The 18960-nt window shown below is 42.9% G+C and overlaps 1 protein-coding gene across 3 annotated transcripts in view; it reads right to left on the bottom strand.

Moving 5' to 3' along the window:
* CDC123 (cell division cycle 123) overlaps nucleotides 1-18960 on the bottom strand; it is a 56563-nt gene that overhangs the window by 27656 nt on the left and 9947 nt on the right. For 2 of the 3 annotated variants that reach the window (XM_040968201.1, XM_040968204.1), the window contains exons 3-5: nucleotides 10493-10550; nucleotides 10202-10234; nucleotides 1360-1455 (exon numbers count right to left, since the gene is read on the bottom strand). In XM_040968201.1, coding sequence (XP_040824135.1) covers nucleotides 1360-1455; nucleotides 10202-10234; nucleotides 10493-10550 — 187 coding nt within the window. The remainder of the gene's footprint in view (nucleotides 1-1359; nucleotides 1456-10201; nucleotides 10235-10492; nucleotides 10551-18960) is intronic. The other variant, XM_040968203.1, reaches the window with a different exon arrangement.

Genomic DNA, 18960 nt, shown 5'->3' with positions numbered 1-18960 from the left:
ACTCAGAGTAAGAAAACAGAAACAGGAGCCAGTGCAATGACTCAGCTGGGTAATACCCTGTCTGCAAGTACCAGACTCCTGTATGGCACAGGTATGTGTCCCGGCTGCTCCACTTCCCACCCAGTTCCCGGCTTACGACCTGGGAAAGCAATGAAAGATGACCCAAAGCCTTGGGACTCTCCATCTGTGTGGGAAACTCAGAAGTTCTAAATTTCAGGCTTCAGATTGGCTCAGTTCTGGCCACTGCGGCCATTTAGGCAGTAAGCCAGCCAACAGAAGATCTTTTCTGTAAGATCTCGCCTCCTTCTCTCTGCAAATCTGCCTTTCAAAATAAAAATAAATATATTTTAGAAAAATAATAATAATCACAGTATAGTCCCTAATGGATACATACATAGCGTTGGTATAATTCCAGTAACTGGAAACACTATTGATCTAATCAAAGTTTAATAGGGTTGTGATGAGAATAACCGAATAGAAAGTAAAGAAGACAATACAAGAGTGTGGGATATTTGTTTCACAGAAGACAATAAAAAATAAAGGCAAATAGCAAAAGAATGTAGTAAAATGTCTGAAAGCACTACCTCTGCAGAACAGAAAACTGTAAAGCGCAACAGATCTCAGGACATGCTGATTTTTCTACCAAGCTCCCAGGTGGATCTGAAATTTTAAACTATGTAGATTATTAATTGATTCTGGAAGGCAGCTAGGCTCATTACTATACCACCAACGCTGCACTGATATACAACTAACTTTGAAAAATGACAATAAATTAGACTAACTACAAGTTACCACTCATTTCAGAATAATAAAAAAAAAAAGATTTTCCAAAAGGCAAATTTAAGTCTGATTCCTTAAATACTCTCATTGATATAAAGTTATTTTTTGTTGAATTACAAAATATAAAAATTTCCCACAGGCCTTAACTCTTACAAAAATCTTATCAATGCCATGTCATAAAATAAAGACACATTTTAAGAATACAGCTGATTTTCTCAAACTTCTCTGTTTATACATCCTTTGGTATTTTTATTTTTATGACTTTTCAATAGAGAAAAACTTCCCTCCTAAACCATGCAGTTTTGAGAAGGGCAGAGAATGAACTTCCTTAGAATTTGAACACAACTAGCCACATAAGAGGTTCAAACTGTTGGTTGGGAGAAATGAATTGCCTTGCAGACCCAGGAATGTGTACAGCAAAGCCAGGAGTAACAACACGACAGAGGGAAACAATCATAAATTCCACAGTATTTTTCCTAGAATGAGAAATACAATTAGACTCCCAGTGAGGATTTAAAATGAAAGGAACAGCAAAGCAAAGACTGTCAAACAGCAAGCAACATATTGCTGTGTTCCTACCCTTGGGGCACTCCAGTTGAGTTTGGGAAAGACACTGCCCCCCAGAGAGCTGATAGCTTCCTGGACTGTTGTGGTGAACTCAGGAAACTCCGGTGCCTACAGAGAGAAGAGAAATCGCTTAGGCAAGAAAACATCATCTGGCAAGCATGGCAAGCAGTTAAGAATCTCAAGGCAATAGTCCTAGAGTGTTAAAAACAGAATTTAGAGCACTAATTACCCACAATTTCTGGACTAAATGAAATCCGTCATCAAACAACATTTACCAGAAAGAGAAGTAAAAGCACTCAAAATCGCACCTTTTCAAACAAAACCACAAAATTAAAAGACGTCACTGGGCATCTGGGGCTGTGAGGAATGAATAAATTGTTCTATACACGCCTACATAAAACCAGTAATCTTTTTATTTTTATTTTTTTAGCACAAAGAATTTTTAAAATTTTTCTACTTTAGAGAAAGAGAGATTCCAACTGCTGGCTTACTCCCCAGTTGTAACAGCCGGGGCTGGGAGTGGCTAAAACCCAGAGCACAGGAATTCAACCTAGAGCTTCCTGTAGGTGATGGGAACCCAAGTACTTGGGTCATTCATTACCTGTTTCCTGCCATGGTCTAGATGAACCAGCTACACCACAGTGAACCAAAGCACTCCAGGGTGGGATGCAGCTGTCTTTTAAAATCTTTCTTTTAATTTTTGATTAGTTTTTAACAGACTGAGTGTGGTATGTAGATACAATTCTAAGACAATGATGATATTCCCTCCCTAGGATGCAGCTGTCTGAGCTTCCATCTGAGCTGCTGGACCAAAGGTCTACTGTCAGACCAGTGTTTACCAAGTGGAAGCAGACAGGCAGACTACCACTGGTACATGCACTGTGGCTCTCAGCCGGCACTCCAACACTACAGGACCTTTCCATTTGTAGGAAGAGCCCTAGAGATATCCCCAAAAGGCTTCAGAGGATGAAAAACAAACTGTATTCAAACACTGCTATTTCCAGACCGTTTTAATATAAACAAAATTCAAAAATAGGACCTTGGTCAATCTAAAACATTTTGTCTGGGGCCGGTTTTTTGGCATAGTGGTTAAGAGGCCAATTGGGACACCCATGCATAATAGAGCATCTGGGTTTGAATCTCCACTCAGCTTCCACCCAGGTCCCTGCTAATATACACCCAAGAGGCAGCAGATGATGGCCCAAGTGCTAGGGTCCCTGTCACCCAAAGTCCGACTCCTGGTTTTGGCCTGGCCCAGCCCCCAGCTGACAGCAGGCATTTGGGAAGTGAACCAGAAGATGGATAAATGTGCCTATCTCACTTTCAAATAAAAATAAATAACTTTAAAAGTAATTTCTGGGCCCGGCGCGGTGGCACAAGTGGTTAAGGTCCTCGCCTTGCACGCCTGGGATCCCATATGGGCGCCGGTTCTATCTCAGCAGCCCCACTTCCCATCCAGCTCCCTGCCTGTGGCCCGGGAAAGCAGTCAAGGACGGCCCAAAGCTTTGGGACCCTGCACCCGCGTGGGAGACCCGGAAGAGGCTCCTGGCTTCGGATCGGCATAGCATTGGCCATTGCGCATTGCGCTCACTTAGGGAGTGAATCATCGGACGGAAGATCTTCCTCTCTGTATATCTGCCTTTCCAATAAAAAAAAATAATAAAAATAAATCTTAAAAAAAAAAAAAAGTAATTTCTGCTTTGGTTTTACTTAAAAGTGTGTATTTCATCCAGGCAAGTGACTGAAACAAAGCAGCTGTTTGTTTCAAGCAGGAAGTAACAGAAACACTGCCGCTGAATAGGGAACTTGACTGCCATGATGCCCTGGCTTGAAACAAGACGAAGAGAGGCCTGTGTGCAGCTTTCAGAACAGTCTGTCAGTTACTGAGTTTCCCCTTCCAAAGGGACTGCTGCCCTCTACTGGGCAACTGCAAGCTCTGAAAAACAAAGAACTCCGTAATCACAGCTTCTTCCACAGGAGAAACAAAAGCTACTCAGTCTAGAATTAACTCAAGCACACATTCCAAAAATTAATCAAATGGTTTATGCAAATTCTCAAGGTTTAACCCAGTTATAGAGCAGAAAAAGCTATGACAAGTGTCTAGGAGACAGACGAAAGAAATGTGTTCAAAAACAGTAACGCATTCTCTAAACTAGAAACAGCCTTAAACAAAAAGCTATCAGGAAAGAGAGAAGTCCAAATTAGACTACCTTTTCTACTACAGGCTAAGTCTAACCTCTGAATCAGTTAAATCTTTTAAGGTTGTCTCTATCTTTCATCAAGCTATTTCTTCAGCTTAGATAATGTGGATATAAAACGACAGTCACTTCGGAGACTCTTAAATTGAGTAACGGTATCACACTATCCCAAGCCCCTCTTCCCATTAAAGAAATAAAGACTGATGTTAAGCCAATAACATCCTTGCAACTGTTGGAAGCACTGATTCATCTCTAGAGCTCCAGCCACAAAAACCACCACTTAGCAAAGATGCATTAGCGAGTTTCAATAAATGGAATCACAACAGACTTTACAACATAAAGGGATTTCACTTCCTAAGACAAAACATTTTACTACTCCTAGCCCTTAGAACTTGGCATCTAAAGGTTGTTTTGTACTCACGTGCTACATTTGGAAAATACGATATGTGCCCTCAGATCCTCAGAGTATTCAATTTTAGAGAATATTGCCTTAAGGCTCAGGACAGATTTAAGTCACTGGATCTTATGTGCTGTCTTCAGTGAAAGACTGAGGCTATAAAGGGGGCTGGGGGGCTGGGAAGGAGGGGACTTCAACCAGTTCACTGAAATGTGTACTTAAAAAACCATGTAAGGATTTCAAGCATTTTGTAACAAACTTCCCCCACTCCCCACCCACACGGTCCCTGCCTGGTCAGGCCTGGGAGGTCCCTCCAAACTGCAGACACAGACAGACACACAACTTCTGCCCTGTCGGAAGATCAGCTCTCCCATACTGGAGGCAGCAAAAATCAGCTTGCCTCATTTACATATTCACATCAACATCCCTGATTTATAAATATATCTTTTCTTTAGACTCTTTTTCATTGAGTTCTAACATCTGTCATGAGTTAAATAAATCTTTGACATAAGTTAAAGTTTTCTTCTACCTGTTTGGGAGTTACGACTTCACCATTTTATAAGAATCATCTATAAACACACTTAATAGGATTCTTTTGAGATGATGCTCGACTTGTCAATCTTAAATATACCTAACACCTTCACTTGTCTGTGGAACAGTTACCACTACAAGATAAAACCTATACACTGGGGCTGGCCTGATGGCTCAACTGGCTAATTCTCTACCTCCAAGCACCACCATCCCATATGGGCACCAGTTTGTGTCCTGGCTGCTCTACTTCCTATCCAGCTCCCTACTTGAGACCTGGAAAAGCAGCTAAGAACCACCCAAAGCCTTGGGACCCTGCACCCGCTTGGCAGACCTGGTAGAAGCTCCTGGCTCCAGTTTGGGGAGTGAACGAGCAGGTGGAAGATCTTTTTCTCTCCTTCTCTCTGTAAATCTGCCTTCCCAATTAAAAAAAAAAAATCTTAAAAAAACACACACACTTACACATTTATTAGTTGAGGGTCTTCTGTCGTCTTTACTCACCTACTCATTTTTGCAATCTCACCCGCCACAACATCGCTGCAGCACCCCGTTCAGAAAGGGCACACTGTTTTCGTGTTAATCTTTTAGAATTATGAAGTGTTTTAAAGCATACAGATGCTTGCTTCTGGATGCAAACACTCAATTTGGCACAGGTACCTGATCCTCCCTGTTGTTCAACAGGCAACAAGACTGCGGTGTGTCCATCCATAGCCACGACGTTACACCTGTGACAGGCACGCCTACCCACAGAACATGACCTTCAGAAGAGCTCAAGTCATTATCTGTGCATATTTCCAGCAAACTTTTTTTTAATTTTTAGTTTTTATTACAAAGTCAGAGGAGGAGACACAGAGAGGAAGATCTTCCATATGCTGATTCACTCCACAGGCGGCTGCATCGGCCAGAGCTGAGCCAATCCAAAGCCAGGAGCCTGGAGCCTCTTCCAGATCTCCCACATGGACGCAGGGTCCCAAGGCCTCGGGCCGTCCTCGGCTGCCTCCCCAGGCCACAAGCAGGGAGCTGAATGGGAAGCAGGGCCACTGGAATTGGGATTAAAACCAGTGCCCAGGGCCCGGCGCGGTGGCACAAGTGGTTAAAGGTCCTCGCCTTGCACGCCCGGGATCCCATATGGGCGCCAGTTCTAATCCCGGCAGCCCCGCTTCCCTTCCAGCTCCCTGCCTGTGGCCTTGGAAAGCAGTTGAGGATGGCCCAAAGCTTTGGGAACCTGCACTCGCGTGGGAGACCCGGAAGAGGCTCCTGGCTTCGGATCGGCATAGTATCAGCCCTATCGGCCCGTTGCGCTCACTTGGGGAGTGAATCATCGGACGGAAGATCTTCCTCTCTGTCTCTCCTCTCTGTATATCCGCCTTTCCAATGAAAAAATAATAAAAATAAATCTTTAAAAAAAAAAAAAAAACCAGTGCCCATATGGGATCCCAGTGCATTCAAAGCGAGGACTTCAGCCACTCGGCTACTGCTTCAGGCCCAACATTCTTTTTTAAACTCATCGTCAAGAATAGAACTTGCATTATTTTTAACATATTGTTTACACAATACTATGTCAATTAATCCCATAATGTTGTATATTGATACTGAGGTTTTGTTGCGGCTTTTAACTGACCGGATCTTTACTCTGTTAGCCCTATCTTCAGACTAGAGAAGGTCTCCCCAAGAGGCCACTGAATTTATCTGGACAATAAGACGCTGGACTTTATGCTAGATATGTGTTTGCAAGGAACGAATCTCAACTGAACTTGAACTGTGGTTATGCAACAAGGTGGAGGAATCCACCATGGGGGGAGGGGTATGGGAGGGGTGGGGGGAATCCCCAGTGCCTATAAAACTGTATCACATAATACAATGTTAACAACAATAAAAAAAAAAAAAAAAAAGAAAACCTGATTTTTTTTCACCTAACTTTTGGTATGCTGCCTTTACAACCACACTCATGTCCAATCTGCCATCCACCAATGCCTGAGGATTTTCCTACTCTAAGTCCTGGTTTTATTTTCTCTCAACTCTTAATATTCATTCTTTACTCAACTCTGTCTAGCCTCACCCAAAAGAGCCTAATGACTTCTTTGAACTGAAAATGTTTAAGATAACTTCAGGCATTCAGAAACATAAGAAAACTAAGTGTATCTACAAACTCTTCACCCAGAGTCTTGTTCTACACTTGCTCTATCACTTTCCAAACCAAATCTCCTCTTTACATATCTGTGTGAGTTCCTATTTATTCATACATAGAAGACACTTTTTTCCCTATATTACTCTAGAGTAAGTTGCCCATTCATCCATAAATTGTTCAGTATATATGCCCTCCCAAGCAAACCAATCAAAATCAAGGAACGGTGATATAACACCACTATCTCACCAGAAATTTTACTGAAAGCTTACACACTGAGAGAGGAAAGCTCAATCTTCAACTAGCTGGTTCACTTCCCCTCACAGTCAAAATGCGGGGCCAGGTCTTCATCCAGCTCTCCCAAGTGGGTGGCAGGAGCACTAGAGCCATCTTATGCTACTTTGCCAGGCCATTAGCAGGGAGCTGGATTAGAAGTGGAGCAGCCAGAACACAAACAGGCACCCATTTTGGGGTGCCAACACTGCAGGCAGCAGCTGTACCCACTACGCCACAACAGTGAACCCTGGATATGAACATCTTTAAAAAAATCATTTATTTTTGATCCTGGCGTCATCACCTAGTGACTAAAGTTCTCACCCTGAATGCGCCAGGATCCCAGATGGGTGCCAGATCACATCATAGCAGCCCTGCTTCCCATCTAGCTCCCTGCTTGTGTCCTGGGGAGGCAGTCGAGGACGGCCCAAAGCCTTGGGACCCTGCACTCGCGTGAGAAGAGGCTCCAGGCTCCTAGCCTCAGATTGGTGCAGCTCCAGTCATTGCAGCTACTTGGAGAGTGAATCATCAACGAAAGATCTTCCTCTCTGTGTTTCCTACTCTCTGTATATCTGACTTTGCAATAAAAATAAATTAATCTAAAAAACGAATTTATTTTTATTGGAAAGGCAGATTTACAGACACGGAGAGACAAAAAAGTTTTCCATCTGCTGGTTCACTCCCCAAGTGGCCGCAATGCTCAGAGCTGAGCAATCCGAAGCCAGGAACCAGGAGCTTCCTCCTGGTCTCCCATGTGGGTGCAGGGTCCCAAGGCTTTGGCCCATCCTCTATTGCTTTCTCAAGCCACAAGCAGGGAGCTGAATGGGGAGTGGGACAGCTGGGACATGAACTGGTGTCCATATGGGATCCCAGTGCTTGGAGGTGGAGAATTAGCCAGTTGAGTCATTGCACCAACCCACCTCACTTCTGCTTTCCCCCATTTTTTTTTCCCTAAAGACTGAAATATCTTCCATCACCAATTCCCTCCCAAATTGTTTCAACAATTGAAACTGCATTGGCTTGAAGCCAAATGTCAGGAGTTTCTTTCAAGTCTCCCATGTAGGTACAAGGTCCCAAAGACTTGGGCCACCCTCCACTCCTCCACTGCTTTCCCATGACATAAGCAAGGAGGTGATCAGAAGTAGAGCATGCAGAACACGAACCAGAACCTATGCAGGATGCTGCTGCTTGCAAAGGGAGGATCAGCCCATTGGACCACAGCACCAGGCCCATTAATTAGAGTTTTTTACTAATTAAGGAAAGGTTTCATTTATGTCAGGATGGGATCATAGATTCTTATTTTTGTCAATTTGCTGTGATTTAGTGTAATCATTACTTGCTATGATCTTTTTTTGTTCTTGCCAGTGGAGCCCATTCAAGATGCCTTCTGGAGACTTGCTATCATGTTCCCATTAGTCTTGAGCATTCCTTTAGCTCCTGGCACAGGAAGTCACTGCAAGATCATTTTTGCTTTTCTAACCCCCATCTTCAATTTCTCCAAGAAGCCGATTCCTTGTAATGAAGCAGGGTATTCTAGAAACCAACCTCTAAACCTTTTCAGTGAACAGTTAGGCAGAGAAACACACATAGACACACTGCTAGGGCTGAAACTTTGGTATCTCTGCAAATCCCCATTTGTGGTCGTATTCCAAGAAGCGCCTTTGGGGAAGAGATTAAGTCATAAGGGCTCTGCTCTCTGAATTGGGGTTTCTGCCTCCCCACCCAAAAACAGCTTCAAAGCGTTGCCTGGCCCTCACTGGTCTCCTCTTCTCCCATCAAACCACAAAGCCACAAGGAGCCTTCTTAGATATGGAGAACCAGTCTTTAGCTGGCACTTAGCCTGCTGACCTATGACTTCCTGCCCTCCTGCAATGTGAGAAATACATTTCCATTATTTATAAATTTCCTAGCCTATGTTATTTCACTATAGCAGCAGGAGTAAGCCTAAACATAGACACACTTCTGTAGCATTCTCTGTATTTCTAGATTTTGATAGTACTGCCACCCACTCCCAACCTGTATCTTCTTTCCCCAACTGCTTACAAACCCCCTAATGGCAGGAATCAAATCATATTCATCTTTATCTCACAGAACCCATTTGGTGACCTGAGTATGACAAATATTTATATTAAATCAAACAGAATTTTCATATAAGGAGTGTGACCCTCGTAACATCCAGGGCAGATGAAACATACATGAGTTACAGGAGCTCCATTTCTGCATCTGTTGGCCTGTTTATTTTTTTTTTTTTATTACCTAAGGAAACGTGTGAGTTCTATACAGTTTCACTTTTTTCCCATATAAAAACCATGCATTTCATTAAAATAAATGGAAAAATCTCAGGAGTTAGTGTTAGAGGGCTCAGTGCAATAGTCCAATGGCTGAAGTCCTCACATTATACACACCAGGATCCCATACGGGTGCCAATTCATATCCCAGCTGTTCTACTTTCTTTCCAGCTTCCTGCTTGTGGCCTGAGAAAGCAGTTGAGGACGGCCCAAAGCCTTGGGATCCTGCACCCATGTGGGAGACCTGGAGGAAGTTCCTGGCTCCTAGATTCAGATCAGCTCAGCTCAGGCCACTACAGCCACTTAGGGGATAACCAGAGGATGGAAAATCTTTCTGACTCTCCCTCTCTGTAAATCTGCCTTTCCAATAAAAAATAAATACATCTTAAAAAAATAGTTAGTATCAGAATACATTCTCCCTAAACTGCTTCCCACATTTGTTCCTTCACAATTATTTGTAATGAAGTTCATAAAAAAAAAAAAAAAACAAGCAAAAAATGTCGTTCTCTTTTATCTTAAGGTATCAGGAACTTTCATTCACCTGTCTTTGGAAATACACTGCTCAAGTTACTCACTACTTTAAAAATTTATTTAAAAATATTTTCAGTTAAATTTCACAAAAGCACCAATAAATAATACCTTTACTTTCTATACATAATATTGGTCAGTCACGTACTTCTCTACTCACTTGAAAGAAACTGCTAACTTTTGTGACACTTCAACACACTGAGTACTAAGTAGATACAGATTTTCACTTCATCCTAGGAAAATGTCAGGTTTGATTTCCCCTTTCAGAGTTTGACGGAAACAAGTCAAAACATCAAAACTGCACTCGAGATATTTCCTTTCTACTTGGGGTGGGGAGGGAATACTATACCACATCTGCCCATTAGACAATGATTCATGTTACTTTTCAAAATAATAAACAGCTCGCAAAGGCAGACACGTCAAGGAGCAAGTACACAGGAGCTCAGAGAGGCCAACATGCAGACCAGCCCTCTGTGTCGTGCGTAGCTGTCCCCACCCTGGCACTGTTGGCTCTTACCGTAAGGGTGGCTGTGTTCTCATCATCGGACCACTGCATGGGAAGAAGGGGCAGAAAGAAGACATTCCATTAAATCCAGGACTGGGCCTCCAAAGAGGAATAATCCATCTAGAAACTGTGCATACAGAGGATACATCTTTTTCTGAACATGGATCATATGAAAAAATATATGGGAAAGGGCAATTTTCACCTGATTTTCCACTTTGATGACTATAAGATCTAAATATCAGAATCATTTCAGAGATCACGTATCCCAGGACAATATACAGAACAGACTCGTTGTCCACCAACCTGTATTTCTTCTGCTTCATCATCACTGTCTGGCTGAGAGTGTGCTGGCGGATCTTCCCTGAAAGGAAAAAAACAAGATTTTGGGATGAGAAGCCATAAGTGTACTACTTACATTCGTTTAAAAAAGTAAGCAAATAAAACAGCCTGAGCACATGGGAAAACTCACTTTTGAGACACAAGATAATTAAACATGTACACAGAATTAATGACAGTATACTTCCAGTAAGAGCTGGCAGAATAAAAACTTTCTGCCCTCTTCTCAGAAATCACTTAATGCAACGGAAAGACAAATTCAGCCCTTGTCTCTGATGACATGAACAATCATTTCTAACTCCAAACCCTAAAATATGAGCAAGTGCTGCCAAACACCTAGAGGACCCAGCAGGGTGCAGGAAAACACCAAAGGGAAACCTCAGATGAGATGTCTCTAGAGGTGACAGATTATCCCCTGGGGAGGCAAAACTAAAAGAAAATAGCGTGGGGGCTGTCATCAGGAAGTATTCGGATCCAGTCTGGACCATCAAAAAGCATAGGGCGGGAGTGCAGAGAGAGCGAGAGCGAGGCACTCAAGCATACAATTGATGAAGAACCTGGTGAGCAAGGCGGTGCAGTAAAAAGGGCCTTCTGCGGGGTTCCAAGGTCAATATTCCGCTCTGGCTCCCGACTAGTTTCTTACCCAAGCAGATCCTGGGCAGCCCGAGGTGATGGCTTAGGTGACTATGTTCCTGCCACCGACGTGGGAAACCTGGAACAAGTCTCCAGATTCCAGCTGAGCTCAACACAGGCATTCATTAGAGACATTTAGAATGAATGAGAATTCTCTCCATCTCTCAAATAAAGAAAAATTTTATTGGCTTTTTGGAAATCACTACTTTTACGAAAAATATTTATTTATTTATGTATCTGAAACTCAGAGTTAAAAAGAGACCCAGATAAACAGAGTGATCTTCCATCTAGCGGATCACAGCCGTGACGGCTGCAATGCCGTGGTGGGCCAAGACAAAGCCAGGAGGCAGGAGCTTCATCCAGACCTCCCTTGTGAGCGGAAAGGGCCTAAGTATTTGACCATCTTCTACTTTTCCCAAACCATTAGCAGGGAGTTGGATTAGCGACAGAAGATCTTTCTCTCTGTATCTCCTTCTCTATATATCTGATTTTCCATTAAAAAATAAATCTTAAAAAAAAGGGGGGGGGGGCGGAATAGGGTAAAAACATGTTTAAACGGACAGAGAAACATTTAATCAGGATGAAGCAGTGAAGACACATTCCAGGAAATAGGAGAGGACAGAACAACAGCAGAGGGGTACCTGGAGACTGACAGACACAGGAAAGAAGCGGACACAACGGTGTGGTGTTGCAGTGACTGATACTCCAGCCGCATTTAGCTAATGGCAATCTGAACTCCACCAGCAAACAGGTGAGAAGGGACTTTCACTGGGAGCTTGGGAGGTGAACCCAGACGGGGAACTGTCTGTCCTGCTGATCCGTTTGATTTGACCAAGAGCAGAGACAGAGCAGCAGATCCAAGACCAGCAGTGTGAGAACAGGGTGGATTTCACAGCCCAGTCAGCACCCTAGAGCTGAATTGGGAAAGGACTGAGCATTCGCTGAGCTGGGAGTGAATTCATTTCTGACTCAGTGAACTGCAGCAATATGTCATTCTACAGGTTTCACCCAAGACATGTCTAGGTAGCCCTCAGACCTGATGGCCAGCACATTAAGAACTCTAGTAGTGGTACGTCAGGCACCGTTTTTGTACAGTGTGGCAAAAGCTTTAGGACTGCAGGGGACAACAGTGAACTGCGCATGTTCTGAGCTCTCTGAGCTCATGAGAACTCACTGACTTCCGTGGACTGCACTGGTCCTGCAGGAAAATAATACCGACTGTGGCATCGTACAGGTCAAAATAGGTCCATATGGCACTCAGACCTAACGTCCAACAGGTTCCAGCAAGATCAGCATCACCAACAACCTAGCTATATAGGACACCTGGTGTCTCCCTAATCCCGGGACCTGTTCCAACCAGAAGTGGGAGAAAGGCTGTACAGACAACGGTGCAGCCTCAGCATGGTATCACAGCAGGTGGAGATTGGTGAGCCAGGAGCTGAACTATGGAGTTCTTGGTGGAAATCTAACATAAGGACCCAGATCTGGAACTTGCTGGAGGGAGTGGCACAACTGGCTGCAAGCAAAGAGTTGTGTACCAACTGCAATTAATTAAAATCAAACTGTAGACCTGTGGGTGACACAGTTTAGAAACCTGCCCCAAGGAAAAGACTGTTAACCAGAAGTACAATGACCAAGAGCAAAGAAGAGACAAAGGCACAATGAATTTTACTGAAGACTCCCTCCTGCAAAGGAGCAAAACCCTATGCCAACCTCAGAGTTAAATGAGGAAGACATCAAGAAAATGAGGGACACAGAATTCAGAAAACTCATTTTAAAGTTTCTGATCAACAATGAGAAGCACACACAAGAATTCAAAGAATTTAAGAAATATTTTACACAAGTAACAGCAGCAATAAAGCAAATCAAGGCTGACATATCAGAAATTAAGAACACAGTAGAGCAAACTAAAAGTACAGTGGAGAGTCTCCAAAATAGAATGAAACAAGCAGAAGAAAGAATCTCAAAATTGGAAGATATTTCCTTTCTTCAGGGGGAAGCAAACAAAAAGCTGGAAGCAGAGCTGGATCAGGCCAAAAAAAAGTATTCAAGAATTGAAAGACACTATTAAGAGGCCAAATATAAGAGTTATGGGAGTCCCGGAAGGTGCAGAAAGAGAAGCTGAATTTGCAAATGTATTTAATGAAATAATAAATGAAAAATAAAGGAAAACAAATAATAATCTAGAGAAAGAACTGGGAAACAACATCCAGGAGGGGCACAGAACACCCAACAGGCCTGATCAAAATTGATCTTCACCAAGACACTCTCTTCAATTGAACAAAAAGAAAAAATCCTTCAATGTGCATGTTAAAAAAAATCAATTGACATATAAAGAAATGCCAGTTAAACTCACAGGAGATCTCTCAGGAAACTCTACACGCAAGAAGAGAATGGAGTGACATATTCCAGATTCTGAAAGAAAAAATTGTCGGCCTAGGATAGCATATCCCACAAAGCTTTCTTTTGTCTTTGAAAATGAAATAAAATTCTTCCACAATAAAAAAAAAAGTTAAAACAATTTGCCTCTTCCAAACCTGCCCTACAAAAGATACTTCAAGATGTTCTCTGGACAGAGAAGAGGAATAGCACCCAACAAAACCAAAGGCAAATGGGAATAACATCCCAGTAAAATTGTAACAGAAGACTAAACCAATGAACAACCCATTCCTAAAATGACAGGACCAAAGTACCACCCATACATATTAACTCTGAATGTAAATGGCTTAAGCTCAATCAAACGTCATAGATTAATAGACTGGATTAAAAAAAATCTATTTGTTGTCTAGAAGAGACACATTTCACCAACAAAAATCAGCGGAAACTCTATAGCATGGGTTTTGTCATTTTCTGTTAGTTTCATCTCTTCAAAGCAGTTTCTTTTGATTAAATTCTTCAATTACTCATAGATCATACAGTAACATCATTTTCTTCAAGAAGGTTCTTGATTTTCATTGCTTCAGCTAAACATTAGTCATTTAGTAGCATGTTATTTAACTTCATGGTGTTGCTAATTTCTTTTTCCTTCCTGATGTTGATTTTGTTTTGTGGCTTTTCATTTAAGGGGATGTACAGTAGCTGTGTAATGGAGACTGTCATATCTAGTGACATGTTATTTAACTTCATGGCACTGTAAATTTCTATTTTCTTTCTATTATGACTTTGTATTATGACTTTTCATTTGAGGGAATGTACAGTAGCTGTGAAATGGAGACTAACATATCCAGATGTGAGGATGCAGTGTAGTATGCATTTCTACTTCCAGATTAAAGATGGGTTTACAATGAAACTGTTTACTATATCTTGACAATAGGATGCTGAACCTTCTGCCATTGTCCATGCCCGCAATGATAGACATATGACTGTGTATGAAGAACTATACTTTAGTAATGATATAGAGGAATTAGGAGGGGGGGAGGGAAATTGGGGCTGGCATAAGGGAAATACCAGGAGCCTATGGAACTGTACCATATAATACTACTACTAATATTAATAATGTAAAAAAAAAAAAAAAAGTCTTGGAAGTGTTAACTGTTGGGGCCTCAAAATTAGTCTTTCTCACCAGTACTGGACTGCTGGTTGCTGCTCCCATGGGATTAAGAACTAACTCGTGGTTTCTGAGGTTAGAGGCAGGTGCACAGCCACTTGCAGGAATGGTGCAACCCTGCTATGTGCTCCCTTACTTCATCTTACATATGAGAAGTTAGAGTGCTCCAGCTCAGGATGGTCTGGGTTAAAGCCCTCAGACTTGAGATCAACACTAGAACTCAAAAGCCGGATCGAGAGTAACGTGTAATGTCTGATGTATGAGTTTGCAGTTCTGAGGTGGCCCACACAGAACATGGCTTTTAACAAAATCTGTATGTGATCATACACAGGAGACATAGAAGCTGCTCTCGGTGCCTGTGCCTTCCTGTCACAGGTCCCTGCTCCCTGAACTCTGTGTTCTAGATTTTTCTCAATTCCTGTTTCTAAGCCCTGGATGCTGCAAACTGGCTCACAACAATTTTTTTCCCTTTTACTGAAGTCTGGGATTATTACTTGGAAGAAAATAATTCCAGGGACAAGCAACACTGTAATGCAAAAATATGTTCACTGAAGAACTGTTTTTGGTAAAGCTGTAAACAGCCTAACCAACAACTCTGTTGCCAACAACAAAAAATAAAGATTCAATAAGTGTAATTCATTAACTTTACTATATTTATTTCTGACTATAATGCTATGTTTTGATGCAAGGAAATACTCTAGAGTAGAGAAGCTAAAATTTCTAAACATCATCAGAGTTCTAATAGTCTGTAAGTAATATTTTAAATATATGCAAACTCACTCAAGAACTTTCAATATCTGAAATCAGAGAAGCAAAAGAGGTAGGATAAAGAATATACTAGAGGATATACACCCAAACCTACATGCATAAAACTCAACAACTGAGATCTTAAAAAAACAGGTTTTGGTGCTGGCACTGTGGCATAACCCATAAAACTGCTGTCTGTAGTACTGGTATCCCATACAGGCACCAGTTCGAGTCCCAGCTGCTCCACTTCTGATTCTGCTCCCTGTTAATAGCCTGGGAAAGCAGCAGAGGACAGGCCAAGTGCCAGGGCTCCTGCACCCAAGTGGGAGACCAGCAAGAAGCTCCTGGCTCCTGGCTCAGCTTCAGATGTTGCAGCCACTTAGGAAATAGGCTGGTGGATAGAAGATCTCTGTCTTTCCTTCTCCCTGTAAAATTGCCTTTCAAACAAAAATAAATTTTAAAAAATCAATTAATAAAAAATCAGGTTTGAAGAATAGTACTTAGCCATAAAATGTAATGAAATGAATGAATCTCAAAAGTTATTTTGAGTTAAAAAGAAATCAAATGCAAAAGAATATATTGGGCCCAGCATGATAGCCTAGCAGCTAAAGTCCTCATCTTGAATGCACCGGAATCTCATATGGGCACTGGTTCTAATCCCGGTGGCCCTGTTTCCCATCCAGCTCCCTGCCTGTGGCCTGGGAAAGCAGTAGAGAACGGGTCAAAGCCTTGGGACCCTGCACCTGAGTGGGAGACCCAGAAGAGGACCCTCACTCCTGGCTTCGGATCAGCTCAGCTCTGGCCATTGTGGTCACTTGGGGAGTGAATCAGCGGTTGGAAGATCTTCCTCTCTGTGTCTTTTTCTCTCTGTACATCTGCCTTTCCAAAAAAAAAAAAAAATCTTACAAAAATATACATATATTACATACTATTTCCTTTATATGAAATTCTAGAACTGACCAATTTAAGCAAAGAAAAAGGGGACTGAAACTTCTGTTAGGAATGGAAGTGTTCCACATCTTAAGTGGAGTGGTAACAGAGCAGGTATTTACACTGCTCAAACTTCATCAAATCACATATTTAAGATCTAAGCACTTTACCACGAATGTACCTCACTTAAATTGCATCTATAATTATCAAGGTTTTTAACCTATGAAAGTAACCTAATCCAAAATGATTACCCTTTTGAAATCAAAGGCTTAATACATATGCCACTTATTTCCATCTAAGGGATTTTTAAAATTTCGTTTTATGACACAGTTTCATAGGCTCTGGGATTCTCCCAACCCCTTCTCAAGCCCTCCCCCCATATTGAATTCCTCCATATTGTTACAGTAGCACAGTTCATAACCAGTCATGATTCCTTCAATGCAGGCGTGGACCATGCGGAGAGTCCAGCATCTTACTGTCCAGATGAATTCAACAGTTTCATTGGGAGACCATCCTTGGTCTGAAAGCAGAGCTGGCAGAATATCATGAATTCTTGACCTGTCCCTCTCCATGATCGCTTCCCCCTCCCTAGCACCACCTTAGTTCACTCACAGGTCTCACCTACCCAATAAAACCTTGTTCTGGCCGTCTTCCATGTCTGAGACACAGTAACCAGCCAGTGCTTGAGACTGAAATGTGAGCAAGCCACTCTGCTCTTCACGGCCCTTCCTACCGTCTGTTACTACCATCCATGCACCTCATTTGAACCCTGAACAGCTCCTCCCTGTTATCGGCTGTACCTTTTAGCATTCACCCCTCTCCATCCCAGCCACGTGACCTCTCTTGGTTTCTTGCAGTTGAGAGCTCCATTTCCCTCGGCATGGGAGATTCTCTCATTCAGCCTGTGGCCAACTTCCCAGCTCAGAGGCTCCAAGCCCACTCCTCCAGGGCACACCCTGACCCTCTCACAACCCTCAGCCCTCCTGGCAAGTTAACATCAATGACTGCCTTATCCCCTTCATAACTTATCCCAACTTTGATTTGTACATCTGCTTGTGCATTTAAATGTTCATCCCAAGAATAATGATGACAGCAGTTAGTATTTCTCAAGAGCATTCAATATACTGGGCTGACACATTATTGCTTTTCATTCTTGCAACAAATCTAAGAGACAGACTCTATACTATCATTTAGTCAACATACAAGCAAGGCATCTGAGGCACAGAGTCAGAAAATAATGAAGACATGACATGACCTAGCAATGTCACTAAAGAACCAGCACTATGCCATATCAACTCCCTCAAAATATGAAGCTGAGCCATCAACCCAAAAAAGGCAGGGCCCTTATGTAATAGTGCATCACTGCACTGCACTTACTGCTATTAGCACTTCACATAGTGCTCACCTTAGAAGGAGGCTTGACCAAACCTCTGGCCAATGAAAATCAGCATAAGAACCCTTCAGAAAATGCAGTACTGCAATCTACCATATACCTTTTAATCTTAACAGCCATTTTATTATACTGCTGAGAGAAAAGCAGCCAGTAGCTGGTGGGCATTCTGGGTCTTATTAATGCCAAATTTCTGTTAACTGTACCAGTATGCCACAATAGTTATTTATTCCCTATTTAAATATATATATATATGGGCAAGGCAGGGAACTCGGGCTGGGACACAGCACCACAGCTCCCAGGTGGGGGCTGTACATTACCTGGAGGGAAGATTTGAGAACATATTGATATGGGAATGGCTGAGGGCATGTTTGACAAGGGAGGAATGGATCTAGGGTCTTCCACAGACTGGGCTACTTTAACCACGGGTAGGCAAGGGAACTGAGTCAGAGTGGCTTAGAAGAGGAAATGTCTGGGTCAGACCAAGGCACCTGCCCACATGGGAAACCTGGGCTGGGTTAAACAGCATCACCTGCCACCCACTGGTGTACACACAAGCTAGGGCTGGAGGTGTCTGGCTAGGCTAGGCCACAGTACCCACCCACAAATGTCACAGCAGGGGTGGACCACATAAGGCTGGGCCACAGCACCCACCAGAACATGAGAGAACTGGATTTAGGGGCAGATTTTCTACAGTACTTGTGGACTCACCTCTGCAGAACCTGCCAGTTTATGTGGAGACCTGGGAGTGGTGATAGGCCCAGCCAGGCTGCACCACTGAACTCACCTGATAGGAACCTACCTGACACTTGTGGGAGCTGAGATTGGGAGGAGGCTGGGCAGGACCAAGGCACCTGCTAGTATTTGTGGGAACTGGGATTTGGGAGCAGGCTTGGTAGTGGAACTTGAGGAATTACCCTACTGGCTGGCCATGACAGGATGTGAGCCACACCCAGCTGGGCTAGGCTGCAATATCCATCAGTGAAAGCTGAGACTGTGGGCAGATCCTGCCAGGCTGAGTCGAAGCACCCATCAGTACATACAAAATACATGGCTGGGAACTAGCCTGGTAGGGAAACTCTGGTGACTCTCCTGTTGGGCTGCAGTTCCCATTGGTTAATATGAGAGCTGGGGCTATGGACAGCCCAGATTGGGCAAGGCACCCATCAACATGAGTGTGGACTGGGT

Source organism: Ochotona curzoniae, unplaced genomic scaffold, assembly GCF_017591425.1.
Source record: "Ochotona curzoniae isolate NIBS_2020 unplaced genomic scaffold, NIBS_Ocur_1.0 scaffold_4683, whole genome shotgun sequence".
Lineage (NCBI taxonomy): Eukaryota > Metazoa > Chordata > Mammalia > Lagomorpha > Ochotonidae > Ochotona > Ochotona curzoniae.
The sequence above is the reverse complement of the archived record's forward strand: the minus strand, read 5'-3'. Positions and strand labels throughout refer to the sequence as shown.